At 38.5% G+C, this 17,431-nt stretch overlaps 1 protein-coding gene across 1 annotated transcript; it reads left to right on the top strand.

Annotated features, from left to right (window-relative positions):
* The first annotated feature begins 839 nt into the window (after positions 1–839).
* On the top strand, positions 840–10,272 carry LOC126184396 (dual specificity protein phosphatase Mpk3-like). Its single transcript, XM_049926780.1, has 4 exons — positions 840–875; positions 1,112–1,247; positions 9,589–9,987; positions 10,124–10,272. The coding sequence occupies exons 1-4, from the start codon at positions 840–842 to the stop codon at positions 10,270–10,272; spliced, it is 720 nt and encodes a 239-aa protein (XP_049782737.1).
* The last annotated feature ends 7,159 nt before the right edge of the window (positions 10,273–17,431 follow it).

The following is a 17,431-nucleotide window of genomic DNA, read 5'->3' as shown; positions in this document are numbered from 1 at the left end:
CAGACAGTTTACATCCAATTGTGAAGAATTATGAAGACTGTGGGCACACATATAATTACTTTTTGGTCTGTCATGTCACACTGAAAGGAAAGTTATCTGGTAGCATCTAAAAAACCATGTTAAGTTACTATATTCATTCAGTGCGCAGACATTTTTTTCAACAGGGTACTGTAACTATGATGATGATGATGATGATGATGAATATAGTTGTTTGGGTCTTAATTGGAAAAATCATTGAGTTAATTAACTCTCCTTCATATCTCAAGGAACTAGAACAGTTTCTTTGTGGTCAGTTGTACAAAACTCCATTGATCATCACTGAACATTTATACGAATTTATCCTAAAGAGAATTCAGATGTTTCATTGGGTAGCACAGGTAGTTGTATGTCATATTATGGGCATGCTCATAATATTGTATCCAGCCTCCATAATTATTCTTGTGTTAGTGTATTCTGTAAATAAAACCTTAAAATTTTCTTCCATTTCACTCTTTCTTTTCTTTTTTGGTTACATTTTAATTGAGAGATATGCCAGAATTTTTAAACTCAGTGACTCTTTCTTGTAACTTGTAAGTCCAGTGTTAAACTTTTGTGGCTCATGGAAACAGTTATGGTACCCATTATCATCCATGGTTTCGGTCTGGTATTCCCAGTGCTTGGTAATAACCTTCATCATAATGTCACATTGTCACAAATTGTAGAATTCAGTATAATTCCCTCATGATATAACAAGGTTTTCTCAGCTCAACTTCAACAGACTAGTTAGCATTTCATGGTAGTATTGCTTGGAATTGACCTACATTGGGTGAGCACATTGTACAATGTATTTTTCAGTATAAATGGGAGAAGAATTTGTCATAAACAGATGTAGTAGGGTAAAACATTTGTCCATGCACCATTTGCTGTCCTGCACTATCATGCCGTGTTAGTGATACCAACAGTTATGAGTATAGTAGCATAACTGTGTGAGGATACTTGACTACACATGAAAGGTAACTGATGAAATAACAGAAATTCTTTCTAGGAATAGCTCTACATCTAGTTATTACTCAATGATTTTTTATGTAAAAAGTAGTTTCATTTGATTGACTGAATTATGTTTTTGTTTCAGTACATTTTGAATGTAACGCCTGATTTACCAAATGTATTTGAGGACTCAGGATCAATTAAGTATATGCAGATTCCAATAACAGATCACTGGAGCCAGAACTTAGCTAGCTTTTTCCCAAAAGCAATAGAATTCATTGGTAAGTATTAGGAGACTGGTTTCCTCACAGTAAATAATTAATTTAGCATTCAAGTATATATGAAGTATGTCCTGCTAATGGAAGCAGTAAAAGTAATGAGTCACCATTATCATTAAAGCATTGAGGACTCAACAGTCGCATAGGAATTTGAAATTGATACAGAGCTTATGGACAGAATCCTCCTCAAGTGTTCAGTGAGTGACTCTATTCTCTCTCTCTCTCTCTCTCTCTCTCTCTCTCTCTCTCTCTCTCTCTCTCTCTCTCTCTCTCTCTCCCTCTCTTCCCCCTTTTCCCCTCTCCCCCACCTACCCACCAGCCCCCGTGATCCACTAGATTTGTTTTGATAACTCCGATGGAGGACTTGGTCCGTAAGGTCAGCAACAATTTCCATCTTGTTATGTGCTAGTCAACTTCTTAGTATGTCAATTAGACTCCTTCTGTTGTTTGTATTCCACTCAGAACTTAACATTATTGTATTGAAATACAGCATTAATCAATTAAATTTGTGTAATGAAATATTTCAGATTTGTTAAAATGTTATACACAAATCATCCCCAGACTGAAGCAATAAGTGAAAGAAAAAAATCACAGGACCAACTGAGGATTGAACCCTTGTCTTTGCACCTATGGTCTACCTATCTACTTACTCACTAATTTGAAATTACTTTCAATATTAAACTTTCACATAAATGTTACAAAAACCTTCTCATTTGCTTTTTCAAGTGAAAAGGAAGCATCTTAAATTTCCTACATAATTTTATAAGACAGTGATCTAGACACGATGTTGGAATAAAATTACTCTTGAAATGCTTACAGATTCTAATGAAAATGCAAATATTTGATTTGAGAAGACACCATGAAACATTTGTCAGAAGTGATGAGCATTACATTTAACCCTATTTTTCAATTGTTACTTTGGTGTTGGAGGTCAGAGACTTGAGTTATGAAAGTAAGCTATGGAGTTCAGATATAAGAACACGACAGGTTGAAGCAATCAAAATGTGAAATAGTATGAAAGTAGTAAACAAACTTATGGGGAACATGTATTCATACTATGAGATGAGATGTGCTGTCCACACTAAACATTTACTAACAGAACAATTTGCTGAGACTTACGTGCCCTTGACAGTGCAGAATTTGGTGACAGCAAATCATAGCCACAGATGGGAACAGAAGTGTGTGGCGTAACATATGACATACAATTTATGAGAGATGTAATGAGAATATACAGAACAGGAATTATTATTTGAAATATTGCGCAAATTACAAGAATAAGTCAGCATTCTAGACCTATTCCAAGAACACCCAAAAGCTTTCCTGCACATAAAATAATCTGTTATTAGCTATAGATGGCCTGCATAAATTTCCCTTCTTGTGCTGCAACCTATCCCTGACTATCCACCATTCTCTTACTTTCCTTCCCATGGTGCCAGTCTCTGATAATGTTGGCTCAGCTACATCTATGGGTTCTGCTCTTTAACAAATTTATCCATTTACTTTAAATCAGTTTTTTAGCTGAAGCAGTTTTTCATCCTCTTTTGGGTTTGACCTATATTTTCAAAAAAATTTTTCTGTTGTTTGGACAGACAGGAAGAATACCATAAATACTGCCAACTGCTTATTGCATTAAAGATCCCCACATGCAATAACTATGTGGACCCACTTATGCACTTGAAAGCCAATGCCATAGCCAATCCGACATGGTGAGGTCATTGTTTGCCATTTTTGTAAAATCTCTCTGAAATCACGGGCATCAGGACTCCCAGCAATGAGCGTTGCCACGTGACTTTCACTGCAGCTGGGTGGCACCCATGGAGGGAGCTCTTGAAAAGAGTCAGTGGCATCATGGCGGACATTTTACAAGTGAAACATATTAAACTCAATCAGCATAATGGTCATACTCATCAGGCTGTCTCAACTGATAAGTCAATATTTCAGTGTGGGCTGTTGTAATCCAACTGCTTTCCCTACCCTGGCTACCCCTTGGGAAAGGGGATAAGTCAGGAGACTGGGAACAAAACAATCATTCAATACCTGGTGTGTGTATATTATAATAGAGATACATCTCCAATGATGAAGCCATTAATTTTCATGAAACAAAAATTTGGAAAATTAGTAGATGCTCTGGAAAGAATGCAAAATAGGTCACTATTGATTAAATGCTCCTCTGCTGCAGAATCTCAAGCAGTGAGTGACATACCAGTGCTTATTACTCCACATAAAACTTTGAATATGGTAAAGGGACTTACCTTACACCCAAGACGAGGATCTGTGAGCTAACGTAACAGGGTGACATCACATTTTATCAACTCTGCACAAGCTGGGTTTTTGAGGAAATCTACCATTCATACAATTTTTTTTATCTCATATTCTTTTTAAAGGATCAGTTTTTAAGTGCCACACACACTGCAGTGGCAATAACTGGCACAGTAGGTGCAGTGGGACATAGTCACATCAGCATTATATATCTAGGATCTTTGTTTATATTATGGTTGTGTATTGTTTTGTATAGCAGAAAGCCAACTACAGGCAACCCTTAAGAGCACACAGAACCCAACTATGTATTTCTTTCTCACCAACTAAATCACGCATTGTGCACTTTTGTAGAATGTGATCTGCCCATTCTCCTCCAGAAATATACCTCGAAACCCAGTTACTGGAATTAGTGGACCAGTACCATTTCGTAGGACTTCATTTTTATAATAAACTTACATGGTTATCACATATACAACAACTCAAGACTTACTGCATGAAGAAAGTTAGTTTTCTATTTCCTCACTAACAGATACTGGATTGTGAAATTAACTATTAACATTTTATAAAGTGCCCATTTCATCCTATCTGGATGATGGAGACATTGTGTACGTGTCAGCAGCACCATCCATCCTAGAAATATTAGACCTTGTTCACTATAGTGGAGTCCATTTGACATTTGGAGCTTTCCAAATGAGCCAAGTCAATAGCCTTCTTGAAGGAGCTGGAATACCACTGCCGAACATACGAGTGTAACAAAATTTATTTAACTACACAATCATGGTTAACAAAATGTCAAACCACCCATGTCCTCCCATTTTATTTCACAATCCAATGATGGGTTACTCACAAATTGCCTTTCAACGGGAGGACCAGCAGCAGTACAACTGGAAGACCTTCAGTGTGAACTTCAACTTCCTCCAGTTACCTGTATGCAATACTCTCAATCATGAACACCTCCATGGTATATTCCCCAACCTATAGTAAGGATGGATCTAAGGTGTGAAATCAAAGACAGTACACTCCCAATTTTCATCGCTGTGTATTTTATTCATCCAAGAGTATGCTCATATTAATCTCCTTTACACAGATGTCTCCAAAGGTAATGAATGAGTCAGTTATGCATACATACACAATCATAATTGAGAACAATGTTCTCTACCAAAAGAATCTGATATTCATGTTGGAGAGTTAATAGGATACATAGAGCACTACAGAACATAACGACTTTCCCTCAACATAATTTCAGTTCATTTAATGAGTCCTTGTGTGTTTCTCAGATAATAGGCAAGAGTTATCCAAAATGTGCAAACAGCCTTGCTACAATGGTAACTCCAGTTTCCGTCAGCCAACAGATCACCTAAGTTAAGTGCAGTTGGGCTTGGCTAACATTTGGATCGGTGACTGTCTGTGTCTGCCTAGTGCTGTTAGCAAGCAGGCTGCACTCAGCCCTTGTTAGACCAACTGAGGAGCTACTTGACTGAGAAGTAGTGGCTGTGGTAACAAAAACTAATGACGACTGGGAGAGTGGTGTATGACCTCGTGCCCCTCCTTGTCCACACCCAGTGATGCCTATAGGCTGAGGATGACAAGGTGGTCAGTTGGTAACGTTGGGCCTTTAGGCCTGTTTGAACAGAGTTACAGAATATATGCTCTGGTCTCTGCCACCCATGACAAACTGAATGCCCTCTGCAGTAGGGGGATATCCATTTTTTTTTGTTTCGGACACTGAGTCACATTAGCATTCCAGGTAATGAGTTGGCTGACAAACTATCCAGTGAAGCTGTGGGAATGGAAACACTCAAACTGGATATTCTAAATGCTGCCTTAGGGACATACATTAGAGGCCACATCCTGGAGAAGTGAGAAGATAAGTGGCAAAGTACTATAGTACACAGTCCAATAAACCGTGGGCCACCAAACACACCACTAAGGCAAGACAGACTTTCATATAAAGCTCAAGGTTGGAAGGTATTGCCTTATGGTGTCTCAGAATTGGATATATCAAAATAACTCATGAGTGACAGTTTTTAGGCTATAAATCAAAGTAGTGGCAAGTATGATAAACCTGGTGGCACATATGGGATAGCGCAACTTAAAAAATAAGAACTCACTATCATAAGGGTGAAAATGTTAGAAGACTGGTCAGAAGATCAGAAGACAGCACCATAGATTTCTTGTGATGATGATTCTTATTAAATTTAGGCAAGGAGAGGCTGCACTCAACATCCCGTTGATTTTAATGTGCTTTAACATGCTAGTTGGGAATCACTCACAAGTAACTCCAGTAAAAGGTTTCTGGTCTCTAGGTCTTAGTTAAATAAATAAATAAAAATGCTGTAATGAATGTCATGTCATATTATGATTCAGGCAGTCTCTTCCTGAATTTTGTGTTAACTGTGCATTGTGAGAAGTCATAAAAACATTCAGATGAAACAAATGTACTACATATTCAATAAAAGACTATTTACCACATGCACATTTCTGTTGGCTGATAGTTGTTGGAAAGGAAATGTGGATTATATTCATGAGTATGAATTTGTGTGTAATTAGTTAATGATAAGAGATTGCCTGAGTGATATTCTGAAACGATGTATGTTAAGATTATCTGTACTTCCCAATTGTTACTCTTGCCTATATTATCATGCAATTAATGCACAAAGTAAAGTTAAATTTCAGTATTTATTTTTGTAATTATTCACATAATAAATAAAAGAACAAAGCAAATATTTGAACCCATGGCATTCTGGTTAAGTAACTACTCTAATGGTTGTGCCCACTCTCCAGTTGAAAATAGTTACGCAGTCAAATGTGATGACTGTTGACCTCAATTTTTCAAAAAACTAAGGCCTAGTGACCTGAATCCTATATAGACAAATGTAGACTTAACGTTCATGTAGCATCACTTTACTTTAATGGGATATCATTCTGGAGTAATTTCTCACTGTAGATGTTCTCTTTGCATGTGGTGGCAGTATGCTGCTACATCGATCGATAGTCTAGAGTGACAAGTTAAGACTATCATCATACCATTCGTACTACAACACCCAATGACAGTATAAGTGTTAAGGTTAGATATCTGATCTACATGATATTGAGTCCAGCCACTTTCTTCGTGAGCCATGCCTCAACAGCAGCAGGCTCTTTGTGACCATGACATTTTTCTTGTAGAGGAAGGGAATTTCATGACATTGACACAATATGGTAATCCTGAGCACACTGCACAGGGATAGATAAAGCAATCTCATGATACTAGTGAATCTGGTTGGCATGTGGGAACTGATCATTGGCATCTAATGGCACCATTGCAGGTTAATGAACTTGAAACACATCCTAATGAAATCTGTCTATCATGATTCTAATAGAGAGGTTCAACAGTGGTGTGGTTAAATCTTCTTGGAAGAAGTTTCTGTGGTAGTGATGCATTTCACATTAAATAGTGACAAGTTACTAAATTTGAATAACTCTTGATTCTGTGCGAAACTTGGTTAACATCAATCAAGTTCCAATTTATTTTAAATTTTAGTATTTTCATACTTTAATAAAATAGCATTAAAGCTGCTTCTAGCTGACAATTTGTTAACATCAATATTGGATTGTAGGTCATCTGTCTTACAAGGGACCCAAGAAGTAAAATCCACTACACACAGCTACCATATTATTTATTTGTCCCATAGCACATTCCAGGGATTTTATTCTCTCATCTTCAGCCCTACTTCATTCTTATTTTAATGAAGTGTTGATTTTAAAGTATTTCTGCAAAATGTTGTATTAGTGTTCCATACCTCAGTTGGTAATAACTGAACCCTTATAGGATCACTTTGTTGTCTGTCTGTCTGTCTGTCTCACAGTTAAGACCCCCCTCCACACTTTTTCACAGGAACAGGTAGAGGCATCAAGTTGTGAAATTAATGTCTAATACTAAGGTCTGTGGTCCCTTGGTGGTGTAAATAATATAAACTTTTAAGTCAGTGTAATCAAAAGATATGGCCATATACACACATCAAAAAAAAGGTTTGCATCACCACAGTTCCTAGAACTCCTGAAGATAGATGTTGAATGTGGATATTGTATCACAGACACAGTCCTTTTGACTGTCCAGAGATGTCACTAAACCCACCTAAAGATGTTAACAACCATGCATGAGCAGCGCCTATTAGACAGAGGGGATTCGACAGCCAAGCAGTTCCAGTCATTCCACCACGAAGGAGGTGCACGGTTTGTGTTGTCTCTAGTTCAACCATGCCTAGACAGTGAATGAATGCTGCAGTTCAATTGTGTCTGCATTGTTACTTTGTGCCAGGAAGGGCTCTCAACAGTGGAAGTGTCCAGGCGTCTCAGAGTGAACGAAAGCAAAGTTGTTGGGGGACATGGAGGAGATACAGAGAGAAAGGAACCACACAGCTTCACTCCCAACTTCCATGGTGAAGTCCATTTTTGCAGCTACGACACCATGCAGCATGGTACAGATGGGCCCAACAACATGCTGAATGGACCACTCAGGATTGACAACATGTTCTCCTCACTGATGAGTGTCACATACGCCTTCAACCAGACACTCCTCGGAGACGTGTTCAGAGGCAACCAGGTCAGGCTGAACACCTTAGACACAGTGTCCAGTGAGTGCAGCAAGGTGGAGGTTCCCTGCTGTTTTGGGGTGGCATTATGTGAGGCCGACATACGCTGCTGATGGTCATGGAAGGTGCCGTAATGGCTGTACGATACGTGAATGCCATCCTTTGACCGATAGTGCAACCATATTGGCAGCATATTGGTGAGGCATTTATCTTCATGGATGACAATTTGTGCCCGCATCATGCACATCTTGTGAATGACTTCCTTCAGAGACACAGACATCGCTTGATTAGAGTGGGCAGCATGTTCTCCAGACTTGAACACTATCGAATATGCCTGGGATAGATTGAAAAGGGCTGTTTATAGATGATATGACCCACCAATCATTCTGATGGATGTATGCCAAATTGCAGTTGAGGATAGGGACAATCTGGACCAACATTACCTTGACGAACTTGTGGATAGTATGCCACAACGAATACAGGCATGCATCAGTGCAAGAGGACATGCTACTGGGTATTAGAGGTACCGGTGTGTACAGCAATGTGAACCACCACCTCTGAAGGTCTCACTGTATTGTGGTGCAACATGCAATGTGTGGTTTTCATGAGCAATAAAAAGGACGGAAATGATGTTTATGTTGATCCCTGTTCCCATTTTCTGCACAGGTTCCAGAACTCTTGGAACCAAGATGATGTAAAACTTTTTTTGATGTGTGTGTGTGTGTGTGTGTGTGTGTGTGTGTGTGTGTGTGTGTGTGTGTGTGTCACATACTGTGATATTCTACCTCACTCATCAAAACCTGTAGATGAACTATCTGCATACATGTTGAGCTTTGTGGTCTAGCAGTAAAGTGCATGCTTGAACACTAAGAAACACACATGCACTCATGTTTGAAACTTGACATCATTGGATGTGCACTGCATCATAGATGACACAATACATTCTCAATCTTTTTCTGACTAGACTTGGAAATTTTAGCTTCAGTATTTGGCAGTGTTTGATCATATCAGAGATTTAGAAAATCAGAAAATATTTTTTTTTCCACTGCCGTAGTCACCAATAAAACAAATAAAAATATGAGCCTGTAGTGCTCGTGACAGCCTTAGTCACATATACCATCGTTATGTGAGGGAAAGGATAAAAATAAAAACACATGAAATAAAACTCGTGCTTATTGCACATGTCAGTAATGAACAGTGTGCTCCGTGAGTGACTAAGGCTGACACAGGTTCTAGAGGCTCATTTCATTTTTATTCCTTTTACTGATGACTACTGTTGTGCTTGCAGCACCTGCAACCCACTGGAAAATCTCAAAAAGGTTGAAACTGCAATAGTGTATTTTTAACAAATTTACAGTCTTTCAAAAAATATTTAATTTATTATTCTGTAAAAGTGAATAATGCCGTTGTGACAGCTGTTATGCCTAACAATTGTGTTAATTATTTTTTTACCTTATTTGTGGTGTAATTTATTATTGATTTAAACTTGTTGGTTTTTTTTTAAATTTCAGATGAAGCCAGGAACAACGGGAAGGGTGTCTTAGTACACTGTGTTGCAGGAGTTTCTCGCTCTGTCACGATTACAGTTGCCTACCTCATGAACAAATTATCACTTTCTCTGAATGATGCATTCAACCTTGTACGGAGCCGTAAGTCAAACATTGCACCAAACTTTCATTTTATGGAGCAGCTTCACAACTACGAACAAGAACTTTCTCGGCCAGCCGTCTGTGTGGAAGAACCGACCCAAGCTGCTGCTTCTACCAGTACAGAGACAGGGCAGTCTGGATGTCATAGTTGTGGAGGAGTTCAATGTAAATGTGGTGGTGGCTCTCACTTTCTGAGCCCTGTCAATGTTGGAACAAGTCCTGATTCTGGAATTGAGTTTGATTGTTGGACGTCTGCACCCAGTGAGTGAGACCGGCCGGGGAAGACACAATGGCAGTTCTAAAAGCAGTAAAATCTGTTCAGTCATGTGCCCTCCCCTTGAAATGTTACACCTTTCAATTGTTAAAATTTTCAGCATTTAATTGTAAATGTTCTTAGTGTTGAATTCAATGTTAAAGGAAAATTATAAGAGCACATTATCAGAAATTCATTCGCATTTCATAATTCTAAAATTGTTGGAACACTGCTTGTGTAAAATTCTTATTTCAAAAATCTTGTTTTCACAGAGAACAGTGTTTTCACGATAACCATTCTCAACAGTTTTCTGCACTTCTTATTGTTTAAGTATGTGACACCACTTTTTTTATTTATAGCACTGATAGTTACACGTATAACTAAAATCAATTAACTGTTAAAATTCTAGTAGTTGGAACATAAATGTCTTATGATATATTTTCATCAAAGTAAGATATTTGTCAGATGCACCTCAAAGCAGATTTATGTGTGAAGGAAAAGTAAATATTGGTGCATTACTTCATTTATTGTAGGTATTGTTTGACTGCCTTTGCATCTATTGGGAAAGGCAGAAATATGTACAGTTTATATTTAAGTTTATCTTACTGAGTTTGTGTAGAAAATTTAATTTTAACTATTTCATAATCAAAGAAACTTGACATGTATTATCCATTACAGTAGCGGTAATAACCATGTTTTTAATTTTTATAAGAAATGATCTACAGTACAAGTGTCATATTAACTATTATTCACTTTATTGTGGTAATTTATATGATAGCTGTTATTATATTGATCAACTTATATTCCCCCCCCCCCCCTCAAGAAAGGATACTATTGTCCTTTCATGCTTCCTAGGTACTGTGACTTCCTGGCAGCTTTTTTGATAATATCCCTTCTTCACAATTTCAAAGATATTGATAAAAGAATTTATTCTTGTTTGAATGAAGTGCGTCCTGGGATTAGTGACAGCTCTAATTACCAGGGGTATCAATGCATTTACTGAAATTGGTTCAGTTTCAATCACATGTTTGTTAGTATTTTGCTATCTAAAACCAAACTCTTCAAATCCTGGTGGTAAGGCAAACACATTTAACATTACATGAGAAGAAAATATGTACATACGTGAAAGATAGCAGTGACTGTTTGGACATGATGGCATACAGGACAGACATTTCTCATGATATTAGTTAATAAATGTGTCTGCAATAATGAAAGCCACAGATTACTGCCTTACTTCCACGATACTGATCAGGTATATAGGCGGCACGGGTGTCCGGACATTTGCCACGCCGGACATTTGCCACGATTTTACCTGCTCCAAAGGGTTGGGTCCCTTGTCTCCTCCTCCTCCTCCTCCTCACCCGCCCGCCCAGTTTCCTTTCGAAGTTTCTAACGTGACCATCAGTATGGAAGTTATTACAAAGAACAAGGGCAGGCCTCCTGCTCATTACAAAGGGAATCTAAAGAAGGTGTTGTTATATGGATGTACTTACGCCTAAAAGCGGATCATTACAAGGGAAAGCTGCTTTCGAAGAACGGAGAAGTGTTGAACTTGTTAGAACATCTCTGTGGACCACCTGACGATGCGGCTCTGAAAATGACAAAGCAAGTGGAAAGGGGGAAGAGAAGGTCTCGAGAAGAAACTACACAGTTATCGGAGATATACGCGGATAAAATGGGAAATCTACACATGAAAGTTTATGACTTTGTTACAGCGATGCCTATTCAGAATCTATGAAGAGAACTATGCGTCGTCGATGGAGTCAAGCGCGGGGGAACCAAAAAGAGCCTAAGAACTCTTATGAAATTGATCTTCATGAAGATCTATTAAAAATGGGAGATGGAAGTAGTTTTATTCTGGAAGACGATAGATTAGAGGTGAGAATAATGATTTTTAGTGGAAGCAAAGGAAAAGAAAGTTTAAAAATATGTTCCCATTTTTTTATGGATGGAACATTTAAGAGCTGCAGCAAGCAGTTTGCACAAATCTACACCATAAACGTAGACTTAGGAGGCCCGATTAAAGGAACAAACATTCTTCCTATTGTATTTGCACTGCTCCCTAATAAGAAGAAAGACACATATGTTCGTCTATTTCGTCTGATAAAACAGGTAGGCCCTGAGTGGTGTCCTAAGCAAGTAAAGGTCGACTTTGAGGCAACTGCAATGTCAGCCATTCGTCAAGTTTTTCCCACAATTGAAATAAATGGATTCTATTTCCACATGAAGAAGAGTTTGTGGAGAAGAATTCGAGATCTCGGTCTAACTGAGGAGTACCGCCAGAACGAGGATTTAAGACTTCACGTCAGCTTGTGTGCAGCGCTGGCATTCGTAAAACCGAAGGACGTAAGCAATGGATGCATTGAGATTCATGCAGAAGCTCCCGATAACGGAAGATTCTCTCAATTTTTTGACTACTTTGTGGATAACTGGCTAGTGAATGAGGATATAGCAATAGAAATGTGGGACTGTTACGGAAAGAGGCACCGAAAGACGAACGCTGTTGAAGGGTGGCACAACAAAATAAATAGTATCGTTGGAAACCCTCACCCTAGAATCAACTATTTGGTGGAGTGCTCGAAAAAGGAAGCAGAGCTCACAAACTGCATGTACATGAAATTGGAAATGAATCTTGAAGGTAAGAAGAGGAAGAAGAAGTACTTGAAGCTGGACGACAGGATAGAGAGAATCGTAAAGAATTATGAAGAGACTGGCAACATTAGGCCTTGCTTGAAAGCCATTGTGCATATTCAGAAACTGGACTAAATTACGTTAAAAATAATGTATTAAAAAACTATGAAGGCCACTGAGTCCTCGCAGATTACTGAGTTAAAATCATAAAAACAATGAAGCAGCATTATCGGAGCTAATATTAAGTTGTAATTGTAAATAGAGTCTACATTAGTACAGCGTGTTTAAGCTGATTTTACACACTCCAGAATGATAAATGGTCATTTATCATTTTGACGGTCCAAAACCTGTACAAAGTGTGATGGGAATCAGCCTTTAATGTAAAAATTAAAAAGTGTTTCAAGCCTCACAGAAATATCCCTATTGTTGTCACGTTAAGATAACTTTTTTCTACCTTCCAATATTATGGCCATACTATTAAGTAATTGTGAGTTATAAGATTATTTTCTGAAGCTTCAGAGTCGCAACTATCACCTAAAATATCATGATTTGTTACACTGATAGTATACGCTTTTGTAAAAGAAAATGGGAACTGAACCTTTGAATTGCACCTAAAATTGACATCCCAAAACTGATCTGATCCTAAGGTTGACAATTTTGGCACCTCAGATATTTTTTATTTTAGTTTAGCTGCAAACATTTATAGTAAATGTAAATCTACTCAAGTACATGTAGATGTAGTCTTTTAAAATTAAAATTTCTTACTAAATTGTTGATTATCTTTAAATAGGCCAGTAAAAGCAAGGAGCTTACTACTGAAAATTAATTGTTCCTAAAGAACATCAGCAACAAATGTATTAGACCTACTTTTCATATACATTAGAGACTTTTTTAAGAATATATTTGACCATTTCCTCTGTCACTGACACTGTAATTTGAGTTGCTTTGCAACAGCAGGGATATCTGCTTCTAAATTATGTTTGCAGCTGTTCTCATTTCGAATTCTGGAATATTTACTTCGTCTTCTTTGCTGAAGGAATTTCGGAAACTGCGTTTAGTAACTCCATTTTAGTGGCACTGTCATCAGTAACATTACCGTCGCTGTCGCGCAGTAAAGGTACTTACTGAGCCTTTCTGCTGGCTTACTTAACATGGGACCAGAATCTCTTTGGATTTTCCGCCACATTTCTAGAGCGAGTTTCATTTTGGAAACTATTAAATGCATCTCGCATTGAAATCCGCACCAAATTTCGAGCCTCAGTAAAACTTCACCAATCTTGAAGATTTCGCGTTTCTCTAAATTATACGTGCCTTTTGCGGTGCTCCTGCAGCAGCTATCGTGTTTTGTGTATCATGGGGGATCAGTTCTGTCTCTTATTAATTTATTAGGTATGAATATTTCGAGTGCTGTTGATACTATTTCTTTGAAAAAAAAAAAAAAGTCTCTGAGCACTATGGGACTCAACATCTGAGGTCATCAGTCCCCTAGAACTTAGAACTACTTAAACCTAACTAACCTAAGGACATCACACACATCCATGCCTGAGGCAACCTGCGACCGTAGCGGTCGTGCGGTTATAGACGGAAGCGCCTAGAACCGCTCGGTCACACCAGCCGGCAACTTAAGCCACATATGGTCTTTATTTACATAGTTTGGAAGGATTGGAGACTATCTCTTAGAAAGACATCGACCGCATTTTTAGCTGATTTTGTAAACAGAAATAATTCGCGTTTAGTTTTGGTGAATTTCTTTGTTACGGAAGTGAGTCTCGCTACGACTGCGTCCCTGTGTCCGTTGTGATGCTCAGGATTATTTGTGGCTAAGAGGTCAAGTGTGTTTTCGTCACCATTTACAATCTGAATGGGCTCGTCAACTAATTGTTAAAAATAATTTTAAAAAAAGCAATTAGAAAAATTACGGTGAAAGGGTTCATTACCGCCCGACATTGAAAATAGGTACCACATTCTTCTTTATTCTTGTCATAACAACATATTTTTTCTAATAATAACTCAATTTCAATTAATACAGCGAAGCCGGATATCAGTGTGGGAAAGAATGACTATTTATTTATTTAATTGATCACATGTGCACTCCCACAAAATAAATCCCTACATCCAGTTTGGTGAGATCTGTGAAATGAATGAATGTATGGTCGTCTGGAAATATTTAAGAAATGGCGTGTGCAGGACTTGAAATTAGAGACGAGTACTTCCACATGGTGAGTACTGTGTGAGTCTCAATCTGTGTATGAGACAAAGGATAAAGAGAAGTACTCGTCCATGGTATCAGTTGAGGACTCGCGTGTGTGATGAATATGTTCTTAATATTACTTTGCGCGTTATGTTTCCGTGTGACGCTTGATTCAAACTACAATACTCTGAGAGAGAAGCAAGGTGAGTCAGCCGTCTATCCAGCAACGCCACTTGGCTTGCATTGCACAGGAAGACGTGCATATCTCCTCCAGAGTTCATAGTAGGAAAGAAAAATTACGAAGTGGGGCAGTGTCGTGTGAAACTGGGATAAATACTAATTGAAGTGGGAAAGCTGAAAGTGATGTGATTATAATGTTGTGACTATTCCTTGTGTTGTATTCCATGTTGCAGTGTGGTGTATGTCATGTAATTTAAGTATGTGTGGTTTGCATGGGAGAGTAGCAAAGTAGTTTCAGAGGTAGTGGGTTATGCATGTTCCTTTTGTACCGCTCGGTCTGGAGGAAAGTTTCGTGATGATGGTTGTGAGAGTCGAAGTGTGAGATATAGCAAAAGATCCACCATCCTATCCAGAAAGTGCACTGTAGCATTAAATAATTACGAGACCATAAGATAGAGAATCACCAATGTAAAGCCATGCCCACTGGGCGGAATTTCTCTTGTGTTATTGTTGTAGGTTATAGAATTTGTGTGTTTAGGTTATAGAATTTATCGGAATAAATAAGATAGTGAAAAGAAAAAGATTGTTGGCCTTTTCCTTCGAATTGTATGTTGTCATGATATCCAGAATTTATAATGTGTGCGCCATTCATATTCAGTGCGATGGCCACGTGTTGATAAAAGCTGTTGAATAAGAAAGAAAATGTGGTATTGCCAATGCGTAGTAAACAGTCAGTGTTGTGTAAATTACTAATAGTCAGATGTGCGTTTCCGTTGTGTAATATTCAAACAGGAGAATAACTTGTAACTTAATTGTGAATACTAGAGTTCATATAACTCGATAAATAAGAATGAGCCCACTCGCATGGCAGACCACTCATCTTGCAGGCCTGACTGCTTGATGCCACAGAATGAGCAAGGCATGTGGGTGAATCTCATAATTTCGACCCTGCCAGGGTTTTGCTGTTAGGGTTTGCTGTTAAGATTTTTTTTTGATGGAATATATTGTGATAGCGCTAAGAAGCAAAAATTTTTTGTCTGCAATTTCTTTCTGGATTGGTGAGGATCTTTTATTTTTTTATGTAATTAATTGCTATATCGTCCAAGGCTGGAAGATCGTTGCATATATATATATATATATATATATATATATATATATATATATATATATATATATATATATATATTTTATTTTATTTTTTTTTTTTTTTTGCGTAATGTCCGAAGTAGCTAGGTCACAGTTGAAAAGTGTAGTCACCATGGAGAATAGTGATTCTGCAGTGAACGTAGCAGTGCAGCAGGAAGTAGGTATCGACCTTGGGTTAATGAGTGAGAACGGCAAACACTCGGAAGGGGCTGAATTGGTCAGCGGACCGCGGCTAGGTGATCCTTTAAGCGGCGGGCTTTGTCCACAATCGGGGGCTTTTCCCGACGACGTGGGTGAGCCGGGACTAGGTCAGGTATGCAGTGAAAGTGTAGCTACCCTTAGCGAAGCTACGGTTTCTCAGGCGAACGAGGTGAGCGCACCGAAAGTAGCAAATGACAATCTGATACTGCAGTTTTTACAGAGGATGGATAGAGATAATAAGGAAAGATTGGAAGCGATGGATAGAGATAATAAGGAGAGAGATAGGGAGACTAAGGAAAGATTGGAAGCAAATAAGGAAAGATTGGAGGCAATGGATAAGGGAAATAAAGAGGCAATGAGGAAGCTACACACAATTATCAATGAGCGTCTGTCCGCAGTTAATAATCGGTTAGATGAGGGGGAGAAGAAACTGGATGCGTTGAAGCAAGTATGTGATGCCATGAAAGAAAAAGCCAATAATTTGGCGGTATGAATAAGTGCAATAGAGAGTGATATTACAGAACGTAGGGACGTGTTGCCGGATGAGCGAATCAAAGAGATAGTGGAGGACTTACTTGCAGATAAACAAGGGGCATTAGACAGTGTGGAAGCTCAAGTCACCCGGCAGGAAGTGGCGCTAAATAAACACAGGGATGAAGTTGCGGAGGTAGTGGTCAGAATGAATACGATTAGCGCAGATGTAGAAAAGATCAGTATAAGAGGCGAAACAGGCTCAGACAGTATGCAGCGAGAGGTTTATGCTGACCAGGAGGAGGTACAATCACTATTACAGTTTAAAGAGGCACAATTAGAAATAAATAGGAAACATAGGGAAGAACTAGCACAGTTGCAATTAGCGTGCAGTAACGAAGGTGAAACACCACCAGGTAGATTGCAGAGGGAGAGTGAGATAAATTCAAAAAACGAAAATAGGCAGAAAGAGGAAGACGAACTCAGAGAGTTAGAAGAACGGTTCTGTCGGATAAAACAGGTGGCAAACCCAACTGGGTATAATCCAAGTTCGGAAAACATAAATGCGGAAGAAGAATGTAGGAGGCACTTCGTGTCGGTACTAACGTACACTTGTTTTCCGGATCCAGATA

This window comes from Schistocerca cancellata, chromosome 4 (assembly GCF_023864275.1).
Source record: "Schistocerca cancellata isolate TAMUIC-IGC-003103 chromosome 4, iqSchCanc2.1, whole genome shotgun sequence".
Lineage (NCBI taxonomy): Eukaryota > Metazoa > Arthropoda > Insecta > Orthoptera > Acrididae > Schistocerca > Schistocerca cancellata.
Note: the sequence above shows the minus strand (reverse complement) of the source record. Positions and strands in the feature narration are given on the sequence as shown.